Consider the following 27,258-nt stretch of genomic DNA (forward strand, 5'->3'; position numbering starts at 1 on the left):
GTCCTTTCCAAGCTTGTGGGGGGGAGGGGGCAAGCCCAGAGGGGCGCTGGCAAAGGGACCGGATACTCCAGCCCCATCAAAGGTGGAAGCATTATCTCAAGCTCCCCCTCCCCACCCCATTCCCTCAACGTCACTGGCTAGGGCAGGTGCTTGGACAGGGGGGTGCAGAGGGAGGGGCCCCAAGGAGAGAAGAGCTGCTGCTGGCAGGGTGAGGCCAAAGGCACTGCTGTGAGGCACTGTCCCCCACCGTGGGCGCTCCCCAAAAGTCCGCTGCATCTTCCCTCCCCCAGGCTCCTTCTCATGCTAGTCCCTCTGCCTGGAGGCCTCCTGTCCTAGGCCCTGCGTCTCTCGCCTGCACAAAACTCCACCCCGCCCTCAGGAGGGACACCCCCACCCCCACCTCCAAAGCCTCCTTCAACTTCTGCATCAGCCTCTCAGCTGAGAAGCCTTTCCAGACACAGGTGCATGCATGCAAATCACGAGGGTGTCCATCTGCCCTCGGGCCCACCGGCCCACCGACCCCGAGGTCTCCTGTGGGGCCCGGGGCACTTCTAGAAGGTGCCCTCGCCCCACCCCGGTACTTCTCAGTGCCTGAGCTTCTCCGCCCACCTAGGCTGAGCCCTCCATGGGCCGGCTCGATGATCTGTTCACCCCCTACTTCTCCGAACCCTGTGGCTCCTCCTTCCCACCCATCCCACCCCCACCCACACGCAGCCACGTCCAGGGTCGGCATAGGTCAGGGGTGACCGGGACCAACCCAGCCCCTGGAATCCTGGCCAGATCCAGCTGCCTTCCTGCCGTCCTATGAGAGCCCTGGCCTCATGATCTCCACCACCTCAGGGAAGCCCTTCTGGGTCAGGAACTCTGGGGCTAGCCCAGGGTGGCCACTCCTGCCAGAGTCCCCCAGAAGCCGGAGGGAGAGGGTGCTGCACAGGAGGCTGAGTGGTGCCCAGGAGACAGCTTGCGAGAGGTGGCCACCTCAGAGTACCCCTGGGCTACCTCGGGGAAGGGAGTTGGCATCACAAGGTAGGACCAAGGACTCTCTCTCTCTCCAGAGCCAGGCCCAGGCCTGGACTGGGAGTCGGGGGCATGGGTTCTAACCCCAGCCCTGGCCCTGACTCTTTGACCGCCCTGCCCCTTTCCTATCTGCCTAGTGTGGCTTGGAGCCTGTCAGAGAGAGAAGGTCCACCTCTGAGTGTCTCTTCACCATCCCCTGAGGCTGGAGAGCAAAGTTCACAGGTTCTCCGGGGAGAAAACATCTCCCCTCATGCTCCTCTCAGATGTCCCCCCTCCCCCCGCCCCGACCAGTTGAATTTATAAAAGGAATGCACAAGGGAGGCCTAGCTGGGTCTCAGGGGAGCACCAGAACCTCATGATGGCCTAGCCAGGACCCTCACCCTCACCCTGAGCTGTCGGCCCAAGGGCAAGGGAAGCAGAAATCAGCTCCTGAGTCTAGGGCCTTTGGGGTCCAGCCCCTGAGCTCAGCACCACCTTCTTGGCCTGGGCCTTACCACCAGTGTGCAGACAGGGCCAAGCCCAAGCACAGGGAGTAGAGGAACTTGCTCCTCCAGGCCCTTCAGGATGGGCCGCCAGGCAGCTCTGGTCCCTGCTGGGTCTCATGGGAGCATGTTAGGGACCCATGCTGCCAATAGGCTGAGAGGTCTGTGCGGAAAAAGGGGCACCCCCTGGGGTGGGCCCCAGGCCCCAGTGGGTGTGGAAGACAGAAAAACACGAACCAGGTGATTTAAAGCTACGTCTGCCCTCCCCATCCTGTCCCCCTTGGTCCCTGAGGCCCGGCGTCTCCTCCTGCTAGTAGCTCAGGGGTTCTCCCCAGGGATTTAACCCCTCTGGCCAAGGTGTTCAGACTGGGGCAAATGGGAGGACTAGGCAGTGAAATGAGGGGAACCGTGGTCCCGAACAAGCTCTGGGCCGCAGTGCAGGGAGAGTGTGCTCACTTCCACACCGCTGGGGCCCAGCCTGCCGGGGTCCAAGTCAGGGCAGGGGTCCTGGCTGCGAGGACGCGCTGCTCACACCTGCACCCCCTGGCCTTGCAGCTGGAGCACCCGTGCTCGCAGGGCGCTGATCCCGCTGAGGAGGGCCTCTCGATGTTCTGCCGACGAGATGCCCAGGTTCAGCAGGTCCCTGAAAGAAGGGTTGCTCAGCCCCAGCCGGCTGAAACCCCCCTCTGCTCTCTGCCCCCGACCGCCAGGACAGGGAAGGACTCCCAGGCAGGTAGAGGTAGGGCCCCGGGCTCCTGACTCACTGGGCAGCCATCGCGGCCACGGCCTCCAGGCTCCCGTAGCCACCTGCAGCGAAGCTGTCCTTGTAGCGGCCCAGGTCCAGGGCGTCCAGCCACGCGCCCACGGAGCCGAAGGAGGGAAAGGTGGAGAAGGCACGGTCCGCCAGTGGGGTGGGAGGCCTGGGGAGCAGAGGAGCTGCGGTCAGTCCACAGCAGGGATGGGTGCCCAGACTTGGTCGCTCTGCTGAGGAGAGGCCAGCTGAGAAAGGATGGGCAACCGAGCCCCTGGGCAGACCTGGCTCCACAGGGTGCGAGGCATCACCAAAGCAGGTGAGGGCTGCAAGATACCTGGGCAGGTAGGTAGAGAGAAGGTTGCACCTGAGCCCTGTAAAGGTCCTGGGCGTATATGGACCAGCCTGGGTAGGGTAGGACATTCCTAGGATGCTTTGGGAGGTGACCCATGTTATATTTGGGACAACTAATGCTCATTCCACTCATTTTATAGTCGGTGGTCACTGTACGGGACGTGTGAGGCAAAGCCCAGGACAAGTAGAGTGACTAAGAAGGATAAAAATTTACATGTGTCTGAGGCAAGCAGAATATCAGATTTATCTAGGGCAACTGGGTAAGCAGTCATACCTGGACAGGTGTGGTAGGCTGGGGTGGGGTAGGAGGTGGGATAGGACTGGTGGGGTAGACGAGGTGGGGTCGGACAGGTGGGGTAGACGAGGTGGGATAGGACATGTGGGGTAGGACAGCTGGGGTAGGACAGGTGAGGTAGGCCACGTGGGGTAGGCCAGGGTGGGGTAGAGTAGGTGGGGTAGGCCACGTGGGGTAGATGAGGTGAGATAGGACAGGTGAGATAAGAGAGGTGGGGTAGACGAGGTGGGATAGGACATGTAGACGAGGTGGGGTAGGCCAGGTGGGGTAGGGGGTGGTTGTACCCTGGCCATGCAGGGAGGCCACCCATGGAGAGGTGAGAGGTTGGCCGTATCTGGTGGTTGGGGATAGACAGGAGTGTACCTGGGACAAATGAGGCTTCAGCTGTACCTGGGAGAGGTGGCTGTGGCACACTTTGGGGGTTCTGGGTCCTGCACCATCTTGCTCAGGATACTGTGGATCTGAGAGAACCTGGGCCGCTCGCCAGGGTCCTTCTGCCAGCAGTCGAGCATCAGTCGGTGTAGCAGGGAGGGGCAGTGCCTGGGGGGTGGCAGCCGGAAGCCGTCCTCTACTGCCTTGATCACCTGCGTGGTGGAGGTGGAGGTGAGGGACAGACAGGAAGCTTGAAGTCCCTCTAGCACAGGTACACAGCCTATCCGAGGGAGCCCAGGCAGGGACCGGGCAGGACTGGAAGCAAGTGGATGGACAGCAAAGAGGGGCCTGGGGCCCAGAGGTCAAAGGGCAAGGGGCAGAGGATGGGGGGTGGGCCCTGAGGTCACTCACGTCTTGGCCAGACATGTCCCAGTAGGGCCGCTCCCCAAAGGCCATCACCTCCCACATGACGACACCAAAGCTCCACACGTCACTAGCAGAACTGAAGTGTCCAAACTGAAGCGTCTCAGGGGCGGCCCACAGCGCGGGGCTCCGGCCACTCTGCGGGCGGGGGGCAGGTCAAGGCCAGCAAGGGACGGGCCCGCACACCCAGGGGCCCACCCCACGGAGCCCCAGATCCAGCCCCACCTGCCACCCTCCCAGCTGCATCTCCAGGGAAGGCACCCCGTGGTGTCCACACTGGCACTTATTTGGGGCCAACTGGGTGGAGGGGCAGGGACGCCTCACCATGGTGGTGTAGACAGCCTCTGCGCGGTCCCGGGGGCCCCGTCCAAAGCCAGAGATCTTGCAGATAAGGCCGCTGGTGACCAGCACCCGGCGGGCCGCCAGGCCCCGGTGGACGTAGCCCATTTCCGACAGATATTTCATGGCCGACGCCAGCCCGGGCAGCAGGCCCAACAGCTGCCCAGCTGCTAGCTGGCCTTCATGCCGCTGCAGGTGGAAGGGCCACACATTCAGTCCCCTGGGGCTGCGTGACCCTGGGAAGCCAGCTGGCCCTCCCTGGCTCTGCCCCGGGGCCCACCAGCTCGGCCTGGCCAGCGGGCAGCTTTTTGGGGAATGATGCCGAGTGCCAGTCCCCCCAAGGAGAAAAGTGAGGGACGAAGCACAACAGGGTCAGCGGTCGCCCCTGGGGCCCAGGCCACTTACCCGCAGGAAGCTGTCCAGGGCCCCATGGCTCATGTACTCGGTGACAATCATCAAGGTGCTTCCTGCGCCCAGGGATGGGGAAGGCGCACTCTAAGTTGCCTGCTCCCCTCTGCACACACACATGCACCCTCCCACCCCCTACCCCTGCTACCTGCCCCACACACCCCCCCCCCCCCCGGCCGCTGGCCAGCCTCCCACATGACCCAGGATCCCCTAGGCCAAAGAACAGAAGAGGGGACATCTGGAGGAGGACAGGGTCCAAGGGCGAGGAGCTGCAATAAGTCTGCTAGGAAAGGTCACCCGAGGTCCAAGCAACACAGTCCCACAGCGTCACTGCAGGGCAGAAAGGTCGTTCAAGGTCAGAAGGGCTGAGTCAGTGAAAGAAAGCTGCAGCCTTGTCTGCACACTGGGCAGCTTAGGGGCTGGAGAAAGGGCCTAGGGGCCTAGGGGCCCCCCTGCCACCCCCAGGCTTGTGGAGCACGCGGCCCTACCTCGGGTGATGACACCCTCCAGCCGCACCACGTGGCTATGGTCAAACTGGCCCAGGGTGAGGGCCTCGGCCAGGAAGCTGAGCCTCTGAGAGTCGGAGCAGCCGTCCCTCAGCGTGTGCACGGCCACGGGCAGCTCCTGGCGGCCGGGGAGCTGCAGGCAGCCGAAGGACAGCTCCCCGAAGCGCCCTGTGGGGAAAGAGCACCTCAGACAGTCCCGTGGAGCTCACTCACCCCCCGCCCCACCCCCGCCAACCCAGGCAGGGTGAGCAGCTTCTGGATCATGCGGGCAGTTCGTGGCCTGGGGCTCAGAGCCCCTGAGCTCAAACCTGGTGAACTGAGTACCAGCCATGTGATGCGGGCTTCGAAGTCGCCACCTCGGCTCTGCACGAGGCAGCTGTCGTGCCCGTTTTACAGACAAGGAACGGGTTCAGAGCTTCGAGGCACACACCCCTGGTCACACAGCTGGGCAGTGTAGACCAGGACTAGCACTCAGGTGTCTCTGGTCCCCAAGTTTGCAAATGTTCCTCCCCAAGCCACGAAGGCCTGGGACCACACCTCTGCCAGTGGCAGCCTGCAGAGGCTGGCCGGGACAGGGCTAGAGTGATGGGGACACGGGGGCATCAGGAGAGGGCAGGAAGGCAGGATTGCAGACCCCTCCGCCATCCCCTTCCCCGTAACCTGGTGGCTGCAGGTCCCGTTTGGTGCGGAGCTGGCCCTCCTGGGCAGGCCGGGACTGGGGTGAAGGCAATGAGGGAGGGCCTGGGGGCAGAGGTGGGGTCGGGGGGGCAGGTGGGGGCTCTTGGGATGGACAAGGCTTCCTGGCTGCCCAGCTTGCCTGCTCCTAGGCTTTTCTCCAGTGTGACAGTTTTTGCATCCAGCTCCTTGGCGAATAGATGAACGGCCTGCAGCGGGTCCCCACAGCTCTGGGGGTCTAAGAACGTGCGGCGGGTCGGGACTTTGACTGGAATGCAGGGAGAGACAAGGGTGGGCTGGGGAAGGGGGTCGGCCGGGGGCGGGAGAGGTTATAAAGGGCGGCAAGGAAGAGGGCCACGGAGGGGCCAGGCGACAACTCACAGTGGAAATACAGCTCCTCCTCGTCATGGGCGTCCTGACCTCCTTTGCCGTAGGGGCAGGGCCTGAGGAGGTGCAGAGTCATGCTTTGAGCCACATGGCCCCAGCCCTTCCCCTCTCACCAGCGCCCACAGTGGCAGCGCCTTATCCCTCCAAGACCCTTAAGGTCTGTGCCCTCGCGGAGGGACCTTCTTGTCTTATTTTGAAAGCTCCTCCCCGCAGCTGACAGACAATGCCAGCCCCAGACCTAACTCCTCACCCCCATCAACACTCCTAATTAGTTGCACTCAGAGCCACAACTGCACACTCTTGCAACTCCCGACGCACCCGAATCCATACCCCCGACCTTGAACCCAAGCCGCCTGCCTGAGAACAGGTGAGCAATCGGGCGGCCCTGGCACTCACGGGCAGCCACAGTCTAGCCAGGGAAACAGGCCCTGAGGGTCAGTGGCAAGCCCGCTCACAGGTCCAAGCGGAAAAGAAGGGCGATGTGCTGGGGGGACACATAGCAGATGGGCCTGACTCGTCCCAGAGCATCCAGGATGCCTTCCCGAGGCAGAGGTGGCCATGGACCAACGGACTGCGTCACCATCAACAGAGCCACCGGCCGGCGTCAGGAGCTGCTGAGCAGGGCCTCGCTGGCCCAGAGGAGAGCCCCCAGGGGCGCTGAGCAGGTGAGTGCCGTGACTCAATCTGCACTGTAGGAAGACCACGCTGGCGTAGCTGTTGTCCCTGCAGGACCTGGCAACTGTAGGGTTGGCCTACAGCGTGAGCACGGGCTCAAGTGACGTGTAGGTGCTGGGGCCACAGGGCTGCGAGCCTGCTAGGAGGCAGAAAGGAGGAGGGAGGGAGAAGGTAGGCATGGCTCTGGTGTTCTGGGTTGCCTGACAGTTGGCGGTGGTGCCATTTATGGGGACGGGGAGAGGAAAAACTCGAGCCCAGCCAATGGGAGTCTGCAGAGCCCATGGGATAAGAAGGGAGAGGTGCAGGGTAGGGAGTTAGACGTGAAGGTCAGCGGTGGGGGGGGGGTTGTTGGAGGAGAGGTCTGCTCTGGAGCTCCAGTGCGGGAGCTGTGGCATCGTCCAGGAAGAGGACAGAGCCTGGGAAGTGGGACTTGTGAACAAGTCTGCGGATCCTGACGTTTAGAGGCCGGGTGGAGAGGAGGAAGAGGCCATGGAGGAGGTCACAGAAGACCCGCCAGACAAGTGGAAGGAAAACAGAAGGCAAATCAGGGGTGGCGACGGAAGTCACAGGAGCGAAGGAAAGAAAAAGTGGAGCAGGGGAGGGAGGTGGTGGGAGGGCCATGTTTCTAGACAGATGGGAAAGGGGGCAAAGGCTGTCATTTAGGATCAAGTGGTCACGATGGTGGTCAGCAGCACGGGCTCTGGGGTCTCAAGCGGGGACCGGCTTCCCAGCTCCCCCCACTCAGTAGCTGCAGGACTGGGTGGCTCGGATTTCTCTTTAATAAAATCGGGATAGGGATCCCTGGGTGGCGTAGCGGTTTGGCGCCTGCCTTTGGCTCAGGGCGCGATCCTGGAGACCCGGGATCGAATCCCACGTCGGGCTTCCGGTGCATGGAGCCTGCTTCTCCCTCTGCCTGTGTCTCTGTCTCTCTCTCTCTCTCTCTGTGACTATCATAAATAAATAAAAAAAATTTAAAAAAAAAAATAAAATAAAATCGGGATAAAGACAGCCCCGCCTGACACAACACAGGTGCGCAGAGTTTACTAAGCACTCCATAAGTGTCTGCTGTTATGTGGGGCAGAGGGGGACATTAGAAATAGTAGGGGATCCCTGGGTGGCTCGGCGGTTTAGCACCTGCCTTCAGCCCAGGGCATGATACTGGAGTCCCGGGATCGAGTCCCACGTCAGGGTCCCCGCATGGAGCCTGCTTCTCCCTCTGCCTGTGTTCTCTGCCTCTCTCTCTCAAATAAGTAAACAAAATCTTAAAAAAAAAAAAAAAAAAAAAAAAGGAATATAGGATGCCTGCGATGGAGAGAAGGGGTGGGCTTCAGAACATAGCAGGGAGGGCTAAGAGGAAGGCACTTCCCCTCGAGCAAAGGGAGTGGATGGGCGCAGAGACAGCTGGGTGTGCGGACCTGGGGACCAGGAGCAGGTGGCCCATGATGCAGCGAAGGAGCAGGTGCAGCAGATATGGCCGAGGGGGCAAGGGGAAAGGACAGGCCACCTGCGGTGCATAAGCAGACGGGCCAGACGCAGTACCCGGGGGTGATGGCCAGGTCCGTGGCAGGAAATGGGAGAGGAAGGTGGAGGTGGAAAGAAGACAAGGTCCTTGGGAATGAGGAAGCCAAAGAACTGAGAAGCCAGGGGGTGGGACGGGTCGTCTAGGGGCCACTGAAGTCCCCAGAGTGGTGGCGGGACCTCCACGAAGGAGAGCATCCAGGAAAGGCGGGTGGGGAGGAGGGGGCAAGGCTGAGCCGATGGAGGAGTCGCAGAGGACCCGAGAAGCTTCCCCTGGACAGCACCCTCTGGTGAGAAGTGGGATGAGCCAGCGTGGAGCAGGGAGGGGAGGCGGAGAGGAGGACACCCCGCACACAGCCCGTACTGCAGGGACTCAGAGATGTCAGCCCGAGTGGCGCAGGACCGCCACCTGTGCCCATCAGCACCTGACCCGCAGATCCTGCCCATTTCTGTGCCATTGGATTTTGAGCAGGTGCGGAGACCGACCTCCAGCTTATGCTACCCGCCTGAGCACACCTGTCTCCCAGGTGCTCGTGGGCAGCTGTCCTGCACTGTCCCTACCCGGAGGGGTGTGAGGAGCCTCCTCCTGCCCCCCCTGAGCCCCTGAGCCCCCAGCCAGGACAAGAGGCTCTCAGCTCCTGTCCATTCCTGCTTTTCCAACAGGCCCAATACGGGTGTCTAAGCCCCAGAAAGGAGCTCCCTATTCCTGCCCTGCCCCCCTGACTGTCCTGGCCCCCGGCAGAGGGGCTCCTGCACTGCAGGTCAAGGCGCTCTCCTCCTCGGTCACTTTCAGTGCTTCACCAGAGGCAAAGCTGCCCCTGCAGCCCACCCACAGGCAGTGAGACGCTGAGGGGTGGAGAGGGCTCCCCAGCAGCCATCCTCTCCTCTGCTCCCTGCCCTCGCTCCAGCCCATCACATGCAGACCTTCCGGCCTCCAAGTCTGCTGACCTCAGCCCCAGCCGGGCACCTCTGTGCGGGACCAAGTGTGGCCCCGGGGAGGAGGCGGGTATACATGCCATGAGGTTCCCGCTGCATGCAAAAGGACTGGAATCTTTGAACCAAACTCAAGCTCCCCACCCTTCCCCCTACTCCCATCCCCCTTCTCTGCCCACTCTCCTACAGGCTTCCTTCTGCAGGGGGTGGCGGGGGGGGGGGCTTGTGTATGAGTTCCCCTCCTGTCCTCCCCCCTCCCACACACACAATTTCTGCCTTTCTTCCCTCTGCCTGTGTTCAAGGGCCTCGAGATCCCTTGCGGGCAGGGGCTGGGGGCCTCTGAGCGCCTCTGGAGAATCCTAATCACACCGGAGCAGCCAGAGCTGGATTCCATCCTCAGTGATGCCTTCTGACATTTAATGAGTTAAGGAGCTAAATCCCCTTCATCCCAGAGCGGCTGAGGCTGAGCGAGCTGCAGCGGCTGCCGCAGGTGCAGGGAGTGGGGGAGGGGCCTGGATCTGCACCGCAGCAAGCTGGCGTGTGCAAATCTGCACGTGTGTAAACGCAGGTACAGGCCGCAGGGCCCTGAGCACATGTCCTTCTGTGGGCCCAGGGACCCCACCCACCGGGAGTCAGCCGGCGCGCAGGGACCAGCCACTTACCTTCTCCACATGGCTAGTACGCTCATCACGGAGCCCAGGACCAGGAGGGCTGAGATGGTCACCACGGTGACGACGACCGCAGGGTTGTGGTCCCTGGGCCTGGAGGCGGCTGGGGGTAAAGCAGGAGGCTGAGGCAGGCAGAGGGCCAGGCTCCTGGGGGCGCCCCGGGGCTCAGGGAGCTTCCTCCTCTCCCAGGCTCGGGTGCCTCCACTGCACTCCAGCTGTGCGACAGAGGACTCCAGGGTCCGGACAGGCAGGCCTGGGCCTCCCTTGTCGCCTTTCAGTTGGACACTGTAGCTCTGCAGGGGGCGCGGCCACTCACGGAGCTCCCAGCCGCAGGCAGTTACAGTAAGAGTTAACATTTAAGATCCTGTGCCCCAGGGCCTTAACTAAACCACCCCGTTGCACCTGCACCATCACAACAAGCCAGGCAGGCTGTGTTGTCTCCATTTCACAGGGGTTGACCGACATTGATAGAAGTCACCTGCTTTGTCCGAGGCCCCACGACTAATAAATGGTGAACCTAAGACTTGAACCTGATTCCAAAAGCCTCTACTGTGAACTATTTCCCCAAGAGAGGGGCCCTGAAGACCCCAGGCTCTCAAGCCCATCTATCCATCTCTCTATCCCTCTATTCATCCATTCAACATGTGGATGACAGGCTGGCACCAGCCCTCGGGACACAATGATGAATGGCCCAGAATCCCTGCCCCAGAGGAGTGCCCAGACCAGGGAGGGAGACAAAGTCCTCGCTGCAGAATGAACAGACACAGAGAGCTGAGCAGAGGCTCACCCGTGTCTTCCTGAAGCCTGAGAAGAAGGCTTCGCAGATGAGGTGGGGCATCTGCCCTGGGCCTGGGAGCCTGGAAGGGTTTGGTGGCGCTTGGGCGCCCACGCTAGGTCTGGGAAACACAGAGCCTCCCCGTGGCGCTGGGAAAACAGGCTGCGTGGGGGCCCAGAGCGGCCAGATGTGAGGCTGGACAGGGGAAGGAGAAAGGGAACCGGGGGGCAAGACAGCATCTGAAGGGCCTGGGATGCCAGGCCAGGGAGCCGGGATGCCATCCTGAGGGTGATGGGGAGCCAGGGAGCCACAGACAGAATTCCTGGCCCAGGGGAACAGGATGATGCTATCTGCTGGTGGATGGGCAGCAAGGATGGGCAGGAGGGGCCCGGGAGGGGTCCCGGTTTGGGAATACTATTGAGGATGGGGAAGATGTTGTGTAGCCCTGAAGACTCCATTGAGACCAGATGAGACGTGGGACACAGGACTCAGGCCAGCTCCGGGCTCCAGGCTCAGGGACAAGCAGGGCAGGTGCAGCGCAGCGTCCAGGGAGCGAGGGTCAACAGGGGGAGGGGAGGGGTATTTTCTAAGGGAGGATGTGCGGGGGCTGGGCGGCTGGGCCACAGGGGGCAGGGAGGGGGCTCAAAGCTGGGAGATGAGGTCAGATCCCCACAGCTGTTAGGAGGATGTCACAGCCACGTGACAAGGGACAGAAGAGGAAGGGAGGGTCAGAGACCAACAAGGCCAAGGTCAGTGAGGGGATCATAGAGCCCACGGTTGCAGAGGTGCGGACGGGACCCGGGGTCTGGCCGGGCCTGAGGTGGGTGGAGCTGCCAAGAACTGTTTGAGATGCGGTGTCCGAGGGGACAAGCCTCTGAGACGGGCCCAGGGATTCCCCACCTCTTGGTATTCAGTCCCTCAAGGGTGGGTTCAAGATGAGGCGACAAGAGAGACAGTGGTTTGGCTTGAGAAACCCCCACCCCTTGGGATCCCTGGGTGGCGCAATGGTTTGGCACTGCCTTTGGCCCAGGGCGCGATCCTGGAGACCCGGGATCGAATCTCACGTCCGGCTCCCGGTGCATGGAGCCTGCTTCTCCCTCTGCCTGTGTCTCTGCCTCTCTCTCTCTCTGTGTGACTATCATAAGTAAATAAAAAAAAAGAAAAAAGAAAAAAGAAACCCCCACCCCCAGTCCCTCACTCGCAGTCTCTGAAAGAATCGAGTTGCTGTGTGATGAGGAGCCCTAGGGAGAAGCCCAAGGGGTGGAGAACTGCGTGCATCCAGCAAGAAACAGCCTGTGAGAACCTGAGCCTTGAGATGACCGCAGCACGAGGGACCCTGAGGCAGTGGCGCCCCGTTAAGCTGCACCCAGAGAGGCCTGGCGTGCAAAAACCACCAGAGAACAAATGTCTGTGGTTTCCAGCCCCTCGCCTTGGGGTAACTCGTTACGCAGCAGTGGGTAGCTGATACGGTCCTTCATCGTGCTCCTGTGTTAGGGTCTCGGCTCACTGGGGAAGAAGGGCTCTGCAGACCGGGAGACCTATTCCCCCAGAGCCGGGGCCACAGCACAGGAGGCGGGGGGGTCCAAGAAGTGTCTACTCACCGAGAAGCACCAGGTGAACGGAAATCATCAGCCCATTCCAGCTAACAGCGCCCAGCTCCCGCCCCGACCTCCCTCGCTCCAGCCAAACCCAGGCGCCTCTGCTCGCATGGGATTCCTCTACCCAAAATGTTTTCCCTGCCCACCTCCATACGTCGAATGCTCCCCAGCCTTCAAGACGGGGCTCTAATCTCCCCCTGCCAGCACCTGGCCGAGGTCTGGCACAGACAGGCGTTCGAGCAAGAAGTGCTGTCTCTCTTCCCAGAACCCAAACTCCCTCAACATTTTATCTCCACCTCCCTTTGGGCTCAGAGCTCTTCCTATCTTGGATTAGACTCATGTAGCAGGTTGGAAAGAATTATTATCTTGACAGCTAGTGTCAGAATGCCTCTTAGGGGGAACTGCCTTTGTCCAGGAAAATACTTTCATGAACTGCTCGGGGCAGATATAGAGGTGAGACCCTGAGGACAGGGTTAGCAGCAGGCAAAACCACCAAAGCCACAGCTAAGCAGCTCATCTCTCCCCATGAAAGGGGATTTGGGGGTGGCTGGGGGAGAAGAGGAGCCAGGGGACGGAGGTGAAGGGACCAAGCGGGTAGCACAGGGTATCTGATGTTCAGCTTTTGTTCTGTTGCGCCCGGGTAACAGCATTATTGGAGAAATTATTCGCGTACCATACAACTCCCCCCACGGAACGCAGGCAATCCTCACTTTGTGTTGTTTTGTTTATGGCCGTAGCACAACCCCTTTGTGTCCCCAACCTTCAGTGATGTGTGCTTCTCACTCCAAGGCCCAGTGGGGAAAGGGGTGGCATCCCACAGTTGAGTCTATGTCACAGCAGAGAGGGACAAGCAGAATGGGAAAGAATCTAGCCGTCAGAGCAAGAAGGGACCAGGAGGCTAAACCTCCTCCCAAGAAAATAGCAAGAATCTTGGAGAGGGCACAGGATGTTTCTAGAAGACATGAGAGGTCCTGAGAGGCTGGGAGACCACAGCTGAGACATGGCTTCTGCAGCCCCTACCCCGTGAGCTCCCCCAGGACAGGCCCCCCATTTAATTCACGGCATGAATAGGCCCTAGTGGGTGGATTCCAAATTCATTAATTATTTAGGTTGTCATTAAACCGTTCTGCAGGCTCCCTTAATTGCATAGATAACCACCCCCTCCCCAGGCTGTGTCTCCATCCCAGCCCCATCCGGGGAAGAGTTTTCCCTGCCCAGACCCTGCCCACTCACACACACCACTTACCCTCCCCTGGGGTCTGCACTTCAATGGAGGGATTGAAGCTCTGGGTCTCCCAGGAGGGTCCCGGAGAAGCCGCCCGGATCTGAAAGACGTAGCGGGTAGCCGGCTTCAGGTTGGTGACAGTGACCGCAGGTGCCCCTGTCTTCACCGTGGAGTAAGTCTGTTCACTCTGACCCTGAGGAAGGACCAAGATGTGAGGCCTGGATCCAGGGCCAGACCCGAGCTGCTTGGAGAATGATGGGGGGGGTAGGGTGGAGAAGTGCCTTTAGTCCTTAGTCGAGCTCACAGCAGGACCCTCCACAGTCTGGGGAGGGTCCCCACAGGTTTCTTCCGTAGGCTCCCCAACCCATCTCTCCATCCAGGCTCCCACCTGCAGTCAACAGTCCCTGAGGCTAAGAGCAGTAAGAGAAACTTTAGAGAAGACACTAGACACTCTTCTTGGGGACAGACATCAGGCGCTGGCGGTCCAGAAGCTGAGTTGGGCCTGATGCCTCAGAGGAATGAGAAAAGGCCTGACACCTGCCCGGCCCCTGTCGGCTCACAAAAGTTTTTCCTTCTCTTTGTCATCTGGTTTTCACAAGGTCCTGCAAGTCACGAATTCACAGACAAGGAATCCGGCACAGAAAGGTAGAGAGCCCGCCTGAGGCCTCCACTGGACAGTGGGGACAGTGACAACTGTCACGGAGTGAGCGTCAGCTCATTGCCAGCTGCTATGCTAGGCTCTTTAGAGGCCTGGCTACATACAGCGCTCACAACAGCAATTCTTTCGTCTTTGGTAGGTGACAGTCACATCAAGGAAGGGTCAGAATGACACCGTCTTGATGCCTTCAGGTTATGTGCTCTATCTCTATATCACACGGCCGCCAGCGCGTGTGAGCAGCCATCATTTCATCTCTGCCCACCGCCCTCCCACCTTATTAGAGCCCCTGCCACTCCCACAGCCCCCTGGCATCACATGGCCCAGTTCTGTGGCCACCGTATTCAGGCTTGGGGCAGAAACTGGGCCAATCAGCATCTCCCTTCCAGGTATCTGAATGGCCATGGAAAGATAGTGAGACAGTGGCTGCAGGTGGGACCTCTGAGACTGGCGAGGGGGGTGGGGGTGGGCGGAGCAAAGAGGCAAGGCTGCCAACCCGGGCAGCTGTCACGTGCCCTGAGCAAGCCCCTGGGCAGAGGACGCAGGACTGGTGTGCACACAGAAGTGCAGGTGAGGAGCAGCCTCCGACACCTGTGGTCCCTGGGTTCCAGGCGATGCCCCTGCAGCCCTTGAAAGAGAGCTCCTGTTGTACAGACTCTGCTTTTCAAGGGTTTTTGTTCCCTCAAATTCACACCCCCTTAGAGCCTGGAGCACCAAGCCAGCTCAGCTTCGGGACTCTGTCTCTATGCCCTGACAACCCCCCCCCCCCGCCCCCAGTGTTGGTTCAGCTCCCAGCCCTATGCTGAAAGGCCCCACCTCTCCTTCTCCCAGGACAGTCCTCTGCCTCGAGCTGCAGACCCACAAAGCCCACCCAGAGGTGCCAACACTGCAGTGGCCAACCCAAGCTCACCCTCTTAACCCAGACCTGCTCCTCCTCCTCAGCTGGTGGCACCTTTGCCCCCTAGATCATCCAGCAGTGACTCAGGAGTCCCTCCTCCTTCGTGTTTGCGCCCCACCCCCCAACTCACAGCTCTCAGTAGACTTCCAGTATTCAAAAACTATTATCTGATTCAGCCAAGAAGTCCCCGGAGTCACTAAGGGGTGAGTGAAGTTCTGACACATGAAATGCTGAAGATGAAAGCAAGGTTTCGCTTGGATGAATAAAATTTGCACCAAGGTGAGAAACACTCTTAACTCTACATATCACATTTAGAGACAATAAATGTATGGGGCAAAGAGATAGTGGGTCGGGACATAGCTCCATTTGTCAAGTCGAGGCTGAACTGCAACCACAGATTTGACAACAGAGATACAAGAAGTCAGCAGAAATGGGGAAAAGCATCCTATAAGGACCCACTGGCTGTATAAGGAGCACCGTGTATCTTTTCTTCTTATTTGTAAAACGATGTATGACACACCCTGTGTATCAGTAAAATTGTAATAAGAATTCATCATTCATTCATTGCTCTGGAGGCCAGGGTGTTAGACATTCACCGGCAGCAGCACACCCGCCAAGTTCTAGGAGACGCCTCCCCTCGGTCATACATTTTCGTGAATTTTGAAACAATATGGTATTTCTGCATTCTTTCTCTTAAATAGGGTTGCAAAAAATAAAAAATAAAATAGGGTTGCAAAATTGCACGTATGGGGTCTGGCCACGGGAGACCTGCATCAGCCCCCAGGGAAGGTTCTCAGGGGGCTGCAAACAGCAGGCAAAGCGGTGAGGATGGAGGTTGCAGAGTGGTGAGGAGCGAGGGGGCGACCAGCAGGTGGGCGGCCGCGCCCTGCACCCAGCGGGAGGCCACCTAGGAGGCCGGGGATTTGCTCCCGACGGAAGGTAAGGAGGCTTTTGCAGAGAGAAGGTAGAGAAGGAAGCAGAGGCGCCGAGGGGACCGACCTCAGCCCCGGAAGGCAGCCCCAGGTCCCGCCCCAGACCCCGCCTCACCTTCTCGTAGTATCGGATCTCGTACTCGGTGCCGTTAGCCCCCGGGGCTCCGGCGGGGACGGGCTCCCGCCACGACAGGGACACGCTCTGGGGCTCCACTCGGTCCCTGCGGATCTCATCCTCCTCCCAGGGCGCTGAAAATAAGGAAGGCGGGGGGTCTCCGCGGGATCCCCCCGCTGGATGCCACCGCGGGCAGGGGCAGGGGCAGGGGCAGGGGGCTGGAAGGGCGGGGCTGCAGGCAGGGGGCGGGGCCAGGGGCGGAGCGTGTGGGTAGGGGCGGGCCAAGGGGCGGGGTATGCACGCAAGGGGGCGGGGCGTGCACGTGGTGGGCGGGGCCAGAGGCTCCTGGGGGCGTGGCCTCCGCTGTCCAGTCCTGAAACCGGAGGCAAGGGAGGCTGCTCACCCCCCAGCTCTCAGCGAGCCCTGTTTCGGCTTCTGCGGGGAGGCGGGGGACGCGGGCAAGCCACCTGCTGCCTGCCCACCCCCTGCCCTCCAGCAGCCCTAGTGGTGGCTGGTTCTAACTCTCCAGGTTCTTTCTACACTTTCTGTGGTTTGGAGACATTAAAGAGCACAGGAGGCAGGTAAACAACCTCCTTAGCTCTTCTAACAGTCTGGTCAAGAGGCAATACACTGGGCGCACTAGGGACCGCAGGAAACTACCTCGTCATAATAGAGACCATATATGAAAAGCCACAATGAACATGCTTAAAGATGGTGGTAAACTGAAAGCCTTCCCTTGAAGATCAGGACCGAGGCAAGGACGTCCACGCTTGCACTTCTATTTAACATAGTACCGAAGTCCTAGCCAGAGAGCTTCGGCAAGAGAAAGAAACCAAAGGCACTGAGATTGGAAAGAAAGAAGTAAAGTTATTTCAGTCCGCGGGTGACATAATCTTGTACATAGAGAAAATCCATAATCTTGTATGTAGAGAAAATCCTAAGAATTCCACAAAAGCACTGTTAGAAATAAGTGAATACAGCAAAGTTGCAGGATACAAAGCCAACACGCAAAAATCAGTGGTGTTTCCACACACTAACAATGAACAATCTGAACAGGAAATGAAAAAAAAATCTCGCTTATAATTGCAGCAAAAAGAATAAAATACTTAGGAATAAACTACACAAAAAATGAGCAAACATTGCTGAAAGAAATTAAAGAAGAATAAATGGAAAGACATCATGTTTATGGAGTGGAACACTTAATATTGTTACAATATCCTTGCTACGCAAAATGACCTACAAATTCAGTTCAGGTCCTATCAAAACCCCAAAGGTGTTTTCTGCAGAAATAGAAAAGAAATCCTAAAATTCACATAGAAAATCAAAGGACCATGAATAGCACTATGATCCTGAGAAAGAAAAACAAGGCTAGAGGCCTTGCACTTTTTGACTTCAAAAACATTGCAAGGCCACCATAATCAAAACAGTTTGTCACTGTGTATAAAAACAGAAATACAGACCAACTGAACAGAATAGAGAGCCCAGAAATGAGCCTTCACATATACAGTCAAATGATTTTTGATAAGAGTGCCAAGCCTACAGAGGGGAAAGGACATTCTTTTTAAGCAACCATGCTGGGAAAACTGATTATCCACATGCAAGAGAATGAAGTGGACCCTTACCTCACACCACATATAAAATCTAGCATGAAATGAATTATAGACCTAAATGTACGACCTGCAACTATAAAAGTCCTAGAACAAGAAAATAAGTAAAATTTGCCCTATAGAAAATGAGAGGGGCGCCTGGGTGGTTGAGTGTCTGCCTTTGGCTTAGGGCGTGGTCCTGGGGTCCTGGGACCCAGTCCCACCTCGGGTTCCCTGCAGGGAGCCTGATTCTCCCTCTACCTGTGTCTCTGCCTCTCTCTGTGTCTCTCATGAATAAATAAAATCTATAAATAAATAAATAAATAAATAAATAAATAAATAAATAAATCTATCTATCTCCTGGAGAAAATATAGAGGGGTGCCTGGGTGACTCAGTCAGTTAAGAGTCTGACTTTTTTTTAAGATTTATTTATTTAAAAAAAAAAAAAGATTTATTTATTTATTTTAGAGGGAGAGTGAAAGAGTGAGAGCAAGTGGAGAGGCAGAGGGTGAGGTGGGGAGAAGGAGAGAGAGAGAGAATCCCCAACCAGACTCCCTGCTAAGCTCAGAGCCCTGATGCAGGACTCAGTCTCACAACCCTGAGATCATGACCTGAAGCAAAATCAAGAGTCGGACACTCAACTGACTGAGCCACTCAGGTGCCCATGTGTCCAAATTTTGAACTCAGGTCTTGATCTCAGGGTCATGAGTTCAAGTCCTGTGCTGGGCTCCATGCCGGGCTTGGAGCCTACTTAAAATAAAATAAAAAAATATTTATGGGGCACCTAAATTGCTCAGTCAGTTACACATCTGACTCCTGATTTCTGCTCAGGTCACGAAACTGCTCAGTGGGCAGTCTGCTTCCCCCCTCCCTCTGTCCCACTGCTGAGTATATATCCCAAGAAAATGAAATCACTACCTTGAAGAGATATCTTTACTCTCATGTTCATTGTAGTATCATTCACAAGAGCCAAGATATGGAAATTACTCCAGTATCTGCTGATGGATGAATGAATAAAGAAAAGAAAATGATATGTGCAAAAAAAAAATGCTATTCAGCCATAAAAAAAAAAAAGAAAGAAATCCTGCCATCCTCAAGAACATGGATGAACCTTGAGGGCATTATGCTAAGTGAAATAAGAAAGACAGAGACAAATACTGCATGGTTTCACTTATATGTAGAATCTAAAAATAAAACCAAACTCATAGAAACAGAGAGTAGATTGGTGGCTGCCAAGGGCTAGGGGCTGGAGGAAATGGGAGATATTGGTCAAAGGGCACAAACTTCCAGCTAGAAGATGAGTAAGTTCTAAGGATCTAATGTACAGCAGGGTGACTCGAGTCAACAGTACTCTATTGTATAATTGAAAATTGCTAAGAGAGATCTTAAATGCTTTCACCACACACACACACACACACACACACACACACACACACACGGTAACTACAAGAGGTGATGGATGTGTTAACTGTTTCATGGTAGTTATGCTACAATATATACACATACTGAATCATCTCACATGGTACACCATGAACACTAACAAGTTATGTGTCAATTATATCTCTATAAAGCTGGAGAAAAAAAAGAAAATGTGATATAGGCATACAACGGAATATCATTCAGCCAAAAAAAAAGAAGAAGAAGAGAAAGAAAGAAAGAAGAAAGAAAGAAAGAAAGAAATCCTGTCACAGGCTAGGACATAAATGAACTTGGAGGACATGAAGCCAAATGAAATAAGCCAGTCACAGAAAGACAAATACTGCATGACTCCACTTATATGAGGTATCTAAAGTAATTAAGCTTAGAGGGGATCCCTGGGTGGCTCAGTGGTTTGGCGCCTGCCTTTGGCCCAGGGCGCAATCCTGGAGTCCCGGGATCGAGTCCCACGTCGGGCTCCCTGCATGGAGCCTGCTTCTCCCTCTGCCTGTGTCTCTGCCTGCCTCTCTCTCTATGTCTATCATAAATAAATAAATCTTTTTAAAATTTTTAAAAATAAAATAATTAAGCTTAGAAACATAAAATAGAATGGTGGTTTCCAGGGGCCCCGGGGGGAAGAGGGCGAAGAGATGTTTTTGTTCAACAGGTACAGAGTATGAGTTTTGCAAGATGAAAGAGTTCAGAGGTCTGTTGCACAATGATGTCCATATAGGTAATACTACTGCATACTATACACTTAAAAATGGTAAAGTTGGTAAATTGTATATATTTCTTTCCCCCACAATAAAAAAAAAATATTGGTGCCCGGGTCACACAACCCAAAACAATTAAAACATCTTTGTAGAGGGGGACTCACACATTAGCATCTTTTTCTTTTTAATCTTCTCGGTGATTCTGATGTGCAGATAGCTTTGAGAATCATTAGTCTAGATAATGTTGGATGGACAGTACTTAAAAAAAGGTAATAATGCCTGATCTAAGGCAAGGACTGCCAAGTTACTGGGAGGTAAGATCATAGCCTCCCTTTAGGTGTGTTGGGCAGAGGGGTTTCCAAGAGAAGATACTGGATAGGTGGTTTGGGGGCTCACAAAAGCCATCTGGGAGTGAGATGGAGATCCAAGAGCCATCACAGGGTGATGGGATGAAGCTGCCCAGGAGGACGCAGAAAAAGAGAAGCTTTTAGGAAACAAGAATTTAATTTAAGAGGCAAGTAAAGGAGAAGGAGCTCAAAAATGAGGAGCCAGAGAGGTAGCAGGAAAACCAGGAGCAAATGAGATCACAGAAGCCCATGGAGGAGAGCATCTAAGAAGGTTCCCTTCTGACTCTTCCGGTTATTAGCTAGTGGTCCATGAGCAAGAGTCTCTGTTTCCTCACATGTAGAATGGAAAGAATAATGATTTTCCTAGGCTCACTATGAGAATTTTATGAAGTAATGTATATGAAGAGCTTAGGGCAATACCCATCACAGAGCAAGTGCCCCATGCAAGTTTACCAACAAGAGAAGCCCATGGTTGGCAGTGTCATATGCTGAGAAGAGACAGGGTAAGACTCTGATTCAAAGTGTCCTCTGGGTTTAACAATGTGGAGGCTCCTGGTGACTTTAGGGGATTGAGGGAAGCAGATACCAGGTGGCAACAGGGCAAGGAAGTGGAGACAGGGCATATACAGCTCGCTCTTTGAAAAGCGCATGAATATGGCTTCTAGTTTTAAATGATAACCATCTAGCAGCCTCCACCTCCAGTCTCTCCCAAATTCCGATTAAAACAAAGGTACAGAAAGAGTTGGAAACCCAGAACATCACCATAAACTAGTCTTGACAGCTGATTGCCAGAATTGGGGGGGGGGGTAGAGTGGCATGTCTCCACCTAGGAGAAAGCCAGTGCAACCAGATTGAAAGTGCAATTGTAGTGAACCCCCAGGCTATGCTGCCCACAGAGTGACACTGCCTCCCATCCTAAAAATAACTTGAAAGACCTTTTATCCCTCCTCCCACTGTCTGACCCTTAAAAAAAGGCAAGGTCTTTGTCAACTGGACAATGCTCAGCCATCACTCTCCTGCATGGTTTCTCTGGAGGAAAAGTGTCCTTCCTCTATCCCCTAGGAGGGCCTCTAAGCCTAAGTCCACCTGGAGATGGTAGCTCTCAGAAAAGACGTGGGTCCAAGGTGGGAGGAGTGAGGAGGCATCCGAGGAGGAGGCACAGCCCCCTGAAGATACAGACGGACAGCCCAGACAGGAAGAGGCTAGGAACGTCATTTTTCTTTGGAACTGCGTCTGTTGAAAGCATCAGATGGCCAGTGTACAGAGGCAGGAGAAGGTTCCATTTCAACCCCACAGAGATACGTTAGATGAAAGCCTGATCAATCCTGAGGATGGAGCTGAAAACCGAGCCCAAGCACCTGCTCTCCCGCTGCAGGTCAATGATGAAACTCGGCCAGCGCCCAAGAGGGACCAAGAGCACAGCAGACGCTACCAGAAAACTATCCAACAGCCACGTCCCCCCACCCTGCCTGTGGAGCCCAATGTTTGATTTGGGGTCTACTGTCTCCCCTCGATGTAACTCGAGTTCATTCTGATCATCCTAAGATAATCTGTGCGCGCTCATGTCCTGTGCCAATGGTTGGGGTCGGGCTCATAACCCAGGTCTGGCCAACCACAAGGAGAAGTCAGCAAAGGGGAGGACAGATTCTGGGAAAGGTTTCTTGCTCTTTAAATAATACCTACAGAAAAAAAATAAATAAATAAAAAATAAAATAAATAAATAAATAAATAATACCTACAGAGAAGAAACAGTTCTTTTTCTGCGCTGGAGGGTGAGGATGTGATGTCTGCTGCATCCAACTTGCCACCTTAAGGGAGCCCGGCTAACGTGATAAGGATGGTGCAGTAGGAAGACAGAAAGAGGGATCCCTGGGTGGCGCAGCGGTTTGGCACCTGCCTTTGGCCCAGGGCGCGATCCTGGAGACCCGGGATCGAATCCCACCTCGGGCTCCCGGTGCATGGAGCCTGCTTCTCCCTCTGCCTGTGTCTCTGCCTCTCTCTCTCTCTCTCTCTGTGTGTGTGTGTGTGACTATCATAAATAAATATAAAATAAAATAAAAGACACTACTCAAAGTGAAAGACAGGTGTCTGGCAGAGGTATGACTGGGGGGGTAGGCAAGAATGGGGGAAGGTGGGCAAAAGGTACAGATGTCCAATTATAAAATAAATAAGTCCTAGGGGTGCAATGTACAGTATGTGACTCTAGTTAACAGCACCATGCTGTGGGGCGCCTGGGTGGCTCAGTCGGCAAAGCATCTGCCTTTGGCTCAGGTCATGATCCTGGGGTCCTGGGGTGGAGCCCCACTTCTCAGGTTCCCTGCACAGTGAGGAGCCTGCTTCTCCCTCGCCCTGCTTGTACTCCCCCTTCCCCTCTCAAATAAATAAATCTTTTTAAAAAATACCATGTTGTATATCTGAAAGTTGCTAAGAGAGTAAACCCTAAAAGTTCTCATAACAATAAATGTGTAAACGTGTGGTGATGGAAGTTAACTAGACGTCCCGTGGTGATCATTTTGCAACATATACAAATATCAAATCATTATGTTGCACCCAAAAGGAATATTATATGTCAATTATATCTCGAATGTTTAAAAAAGTGACTGGTAATCCACAGAGTAGGAGAAAGATTTTGTAAAGCATGTATCTGGCAAGGGTGGTTATGTGTTGTTGCATTGTGTCCCCCCCCTCCAAAAAAAAAGATTGAAGTCCCAGCCCCTCTAGAATGTGACTTCCTCTGGAAATGGGGTCTTCTCAATGATAATCAAGTTGAAATCAGGTCGCTCAAGTGGGCCCTAATCCAATAGGATGATGTCCTTCTGAAAAGGTGAGATTTGGACACAGAGACGGGCACTCATAGAGGGGAGACAGTATGAAGACACACAGGGAGGGGAGGCCATGTGACTGGAAGATGGATCTGCATGCCAAGGAAGGGCAAGGACTGCCAGCAAACACCGGAAGCTAGAAGCAAGGACGGATCCTCCCCAGAGCACCCAGAGAGAGCACGGCCCTGCTGACACCCTGACTTCAGTTCCCAGCTTCCAGAAGTGTGACACAATACATTTCTTTTGCTTTAAGCCATCTAATGTTTGGTACTTTGTTACAGCAGTCCTAGAAAACTAATACAAAGGCCAAATATCCAGAAAATAAATATTTTAAAAAGAACTCATAACTCAATGACAAAAACAAAAACCCAGTACATGAAAAGAGGTTCAACATCACTTAGTCATTAAAGAAATGCAAATCTAGGGGCACCTGGGTGGCTCAGTCGGTTAAGCATCTGCCTGGGGCCTTCCGCCTTCGGCCTTCAGCTCAGGTCATGATCTCAGGGTCCTGGGATCAAGACCCCCTATTGGGCTCCCTGCTCAGTGGAGCCTGCCCCTCCCTCTCCTTGTGCACTCTTTCTCAAATAAATAAAAAAAGAAATGCAAATCCAAGCCACAGTGAGATCCCACTTCACACCCACTAGGATGGCTATAACCAACAAAAACAAAAACCAGTTTCGGTGATGATGTTGAGAGACTGGAACCCTTGCACGTTGCTGGCAGGAATGTCAGATGGTGCAGCTGCCTTGGAAAATGGTTTGGCAATTCCTCAAAAAGTTCGTCGGTTTCTCAAAAAAAAAAAAAAGACAAAAAGCTTCTCTAAGGGGTAGTGGAAAGAGAGGTGGGTGGGGAGTTGGGGTGACTGGGTGACGGGCACTGAGGGGGGCACTTGATGGGATGAGCACTGGGTGATATGCTATATGTTGGCAAATTGAACTCCAAAAACAAAACAAAAAAAGCTACTCTATGTTTTAGTCAGCTCAGGCGGCCATAATGAGACACTACAGATTCCATGGCATAAGCAAAAAAATGAATTTTTTTGCACAGTTCTAGAGGCTAGAACTTGCAGATCAAGAGATCTACTACAGATTCATATCCATAGTCTCCTGGGAAGGGTTTTCCCCCTGACCTGCAGACAACCGTTTCTTGCTGTGTCCTCTCCTGGCTATCCTCCCATGTACACACATACAGAGAGCAAGGGAGCTCTGGTGTCTCTCTTCTGTAAGGACACCAGTCCTATGGGATTAGGGCCCCATCCTTATGATCTCATTGACCTTACTTCCCTAACAGTCCCATCTCCAAATACAGTCACATTAGGGTTTCAATCTATGAATTTGGAGGAGACACAACTCACTCTATAATATCATAGGACCTAGCAAGTTCACTCCTACATATATACTCAAGAGAACTGAAAACATGTATCTATGGAAACGTATACATGCAATTCATAGCAGCATTATTCATAATAGCCAAAAGGTAGAAAAACTGCCCATATGCTGATGACCGGATAAACAAACTGTGGTATACAATGGAATATTGCTCAGCCATATAAGGGGAGGATGTACTGATGCACATTACAACATGGATAAACCTTGAAAACATGCTAAACAAACCAGAAAAGGGCAGACACAAAAGTCCACATATTGTCTAAATCTATATTTATGAAATGCCCAGAATAGACAAACCTATAGAGACAGAAAGTAGATTAGCAGTCACTAGAGGTGCCAGAGGGGTGGGAGGGCTGGGGAGTAACTATTAATGGGTTTCTTTTGGGGATGACGAGAATGTTCCGGAATTAGATACTATGGATTGCATAACCATGTGACTATATGAGAAAGCCCTGAACCGTACATTTTAAAAGGTATGTGAAATTGCAGGGTACATGACTAGCTCCAAAAAAAGTGACAATACTAAGGATGCGATATATTATGTGTAAAAACACATTGGATGTGACCAAAGTTATACTCAGAGGAAAATTCATAGGCTAAGCACTGAACTCTCCTAGAAAAAGACTTCAGGAAAGCAAGACAATGATATTAATGAAGGCAAAAGCATAAAATAAATGAAAAAAGTACAAAACATTGGAATTGATAAATTCAAGAACTGATTCTTTGTCATAACCAGTAAAACAAACTGCCAGCAAGGATAATTACCTAAAATGAAATCTCAAGCTTACAACATGAAGAAAGGAAAAGCAGAGTTCACTGCAGATACCAAGGACACTTTTAAAATGTACGTTTCTTGGCTACTGAATAAGAAAAAGATCATTGAAATATTTGCTACAAAAACACAAATTAACAATACTGACTCTAGAAGTATGGACAAGATTAAGAATATCATCAAACTTTCCCCCAAAGAAGATGCAGGGCCCCAAAAGCGGTTTTGCATGCCTTCAAAGAATGATCATTATATTATGTAAACTGTTACAGAGCAGAGAAAAAGAAGAGACTTTTCCCAAGGCCTTTCCCAAAGCCAGCAAAACTTGGCAAATGCTAAAACTTGACAAAGAACACAGTAAAAGAAAGAAGAAAGAAGAAAGAAAGAAAGAGAAAGAAAGAAAGGAAGAAAGAAAGAAAGAAAGAAAGAAAGAAAGAAAAAGAAAGAAAGAAAGAAAGAGAATCTCTCTTGTGAATGCACATGGGAAAAATGTTAAAATATAAGCAAATTAATTCAGCAAAATATTAAAAGAATAATACATTCATATCCAGTGGGGTATAATCTAGGAATGCAAAAAGAGCTCACACTGAAAAATCCACAAGTAGGATTCATCATGCCAATAGGTCCAAGGAGAAAAAAACATGCACTTATCTTGAAAGATGCTTAAGAGGCATTTTATAAAATTAACATCCATTCCCAATTTTTTGTAAAAGTTGAGTAAAAAGTGAAAGCATTATATGGCCAAGGGGCTAAAAGCATAGGGTGCGTACTTACTAGCTGGGTGACTTTGGACAATTCGCTTGTGCTCTCAGATCTCAAATTCATTATTTGAAAGATGATTATCATTGCATTTAAAATGAATGAATGTAGGCTTCTCCCTCTGCCTGTGTCTCTGCCTTTCTCTCTCTCTCTCATGAATAAATAAATAAATCTGAAAAAAAATGAATTAAAAAAATGAATGAGGGATCCCTGGGTGGCGCAGCGGTTTAGCGCCTGCCTTTGGCCCGGGGCGCGATCCTGGAGACCCGGGATCGAATCCCACATCGGGCTCCCGGTGCATGGAGCCTGCTCCTCCCTCTGCCTATGTCTCTGCCTCTCTCTCTCTCTCTCTCTCTCTCTCTGTGTGACTATCATAAATAAAAAAAAAAATTTTTTTTTAAATGAATGAATGTAGAAAATCGTATTGCACAGTGCCCGTGCCCAACACAGAGCAGCACTCAATCAGTGGAAGCTTAGTTTTTTATTAGTAAAATAGAAAAGCATCTCCTCAACATGATTTTTAAATCCATCTATATCAAAACAGGACTGTTAATATGAAATACCAGATAAAAATCTCATACCATATATATTATACAAAAGGGATTTTATAGTAGATAGTTCTAGATATGTATACAGAGACAGGAAAAAATGTGGAAGGATATACTCCCAAGATATTAATAGTTGTATAGCTCTGGGAAACGGGATTACGGGTGCTTTTTTTCTTTTTCTATATTGAATTTTTTAAAAATGTAAATGCAATAGCAAATGTTAAGTTACAGTAGAGATAGTAAAAAAAAAAAAAAAAAAAAAAAAAGAACAAAACTGTTATTCCAGAAAACCAGACCAATTGGAAATCTCTCCCAAAAGGCAGAGAAAATGGATTAAGAGCTAAAAATGATAAAGGGTGTGACAAGATTCGAGAATCAGAAAATGGATGTACAACCTCAGGCTTAGAGAGATTCTTCGAGAGATATTGGAGCTATCAGAAATTCTAGTCAAAGCAGTAACTGGAAGAAAAAAAAAAGTTCTTTTCCAGGAATAAAAGCTGTGTGCAGATCAGAAAGTTTTACTACGAACCAGCCAAACTCAGTGAAAAGAGATCGATATTGGTTACATTTTATTTCCACTAGTAGGTGAAAGAATCACACAAGCACACACGCCCAAGCATGCTACTTGCACAAGAATAAAAATCACTCTGGTCTCTGACCTCTCTGCCACCCAGCTGCCCCGAGACAGGGAAGGAGAGTCACAGAGCAACCCCGTCTCAGAGATGAAAAGACCCAGAAACCATGCGTCTCACCTCTCCTTCGTGCACAGGAAGGTGCCCCCCAGCTGGGGAAAGACGGGGGAAAGCGAGTGTGGGGACTGGGGAAGGTGGAGCGCTAACCGAGGGTGGAGGTCTGAGTCTAGGGTCCCTATTCCAGACTCAGAAATGTGACCAGTGTCTTCTGCGGCC

The 27,258-nt window shown here is 53.2% G+C and overlaps 1 protein-coding gene across 2 annotated transcripts in view; it reads right to left on the reverse strand.

Annotated features, from left to right (window-relative positions):
* Positions 1 to 789: 789 nt before the first annotated feature.
* The window catches only part of EPHA10 (EPH receptor A10), a 38,208-nt gene continuing 11,739 nt past the window's right edge, over positions 790 to 27,258 (reverse strand). Inside the window, exons 6-17 of one of the 2 annotated variants that reach the window (XM_041738667.1) lie at positions 16,002 to 16,135; positions 13,423 to 13,501; positions 9,798 to 9,906; positions 6,004 to 6,065; positions 5,765 to 5,890; positions 4,930 to 5,115; positions 4,439 to 4,500; positions 4,019 to 4,222; positions 3,683 to 3,832; positions 3,290 to 3,483; positions 2,264 to 2,419; positions 790 to 2,142 (exon numbers count right to left, since the gene is read on the reverse strand). In XM_041738667.1, coding sequence (XP_041594601.1) covers positions 2,028 to 2,142; positions 2,264 to 2,419; positions 3,290 to 3,483; positions 3,683 to 3,832; positions 4,019 to 4,222; positions 4,439 to 4,500; positions 4,930 to 5,115; positions 5,765 to 5,890; positions 6,004 to 6,065; positions 9,798 to 9,906; positions 13,423 to 13,501; positions 16,002 to 16,135 — 1,577 coding nt within the window. In that variant the 3' untranslated portion in view covers positions 790 to 2,027. Of the gene's footprint in view, positions 2,143 to 2,263; positions 2,420 to 3,289; positions 3,484 to 3,682; positions 3,833 to 4,018; positions 4,223 to 4,438; positions 4,501 to 4,929; positions 5,116 to 5,764; positions 5,891 to 6,003; positions 6,066 to 9,797; positions 9,907 to 13,422; positions 13,595 to 16,001; positions 16,136 to 27,258 lie in introns of both variants that reach the window. The other variant, XM_041738666.1, reaches the window with a different exon arrangement.

Source organism: Vulpes lagopus, chromosome 23 (genome assembly GCF_018345385.1).
Source record: "Vulpes lagopus strain Blue_001 chromosome 23, ASM1834538v1, whole genome shotgun sequence".
Lineage (NCBI taxonomy): Eukaryota > Metazoa > Chordata > Mammalia > Carnivora > Canidae > Vulpes > Vulpes lagopus.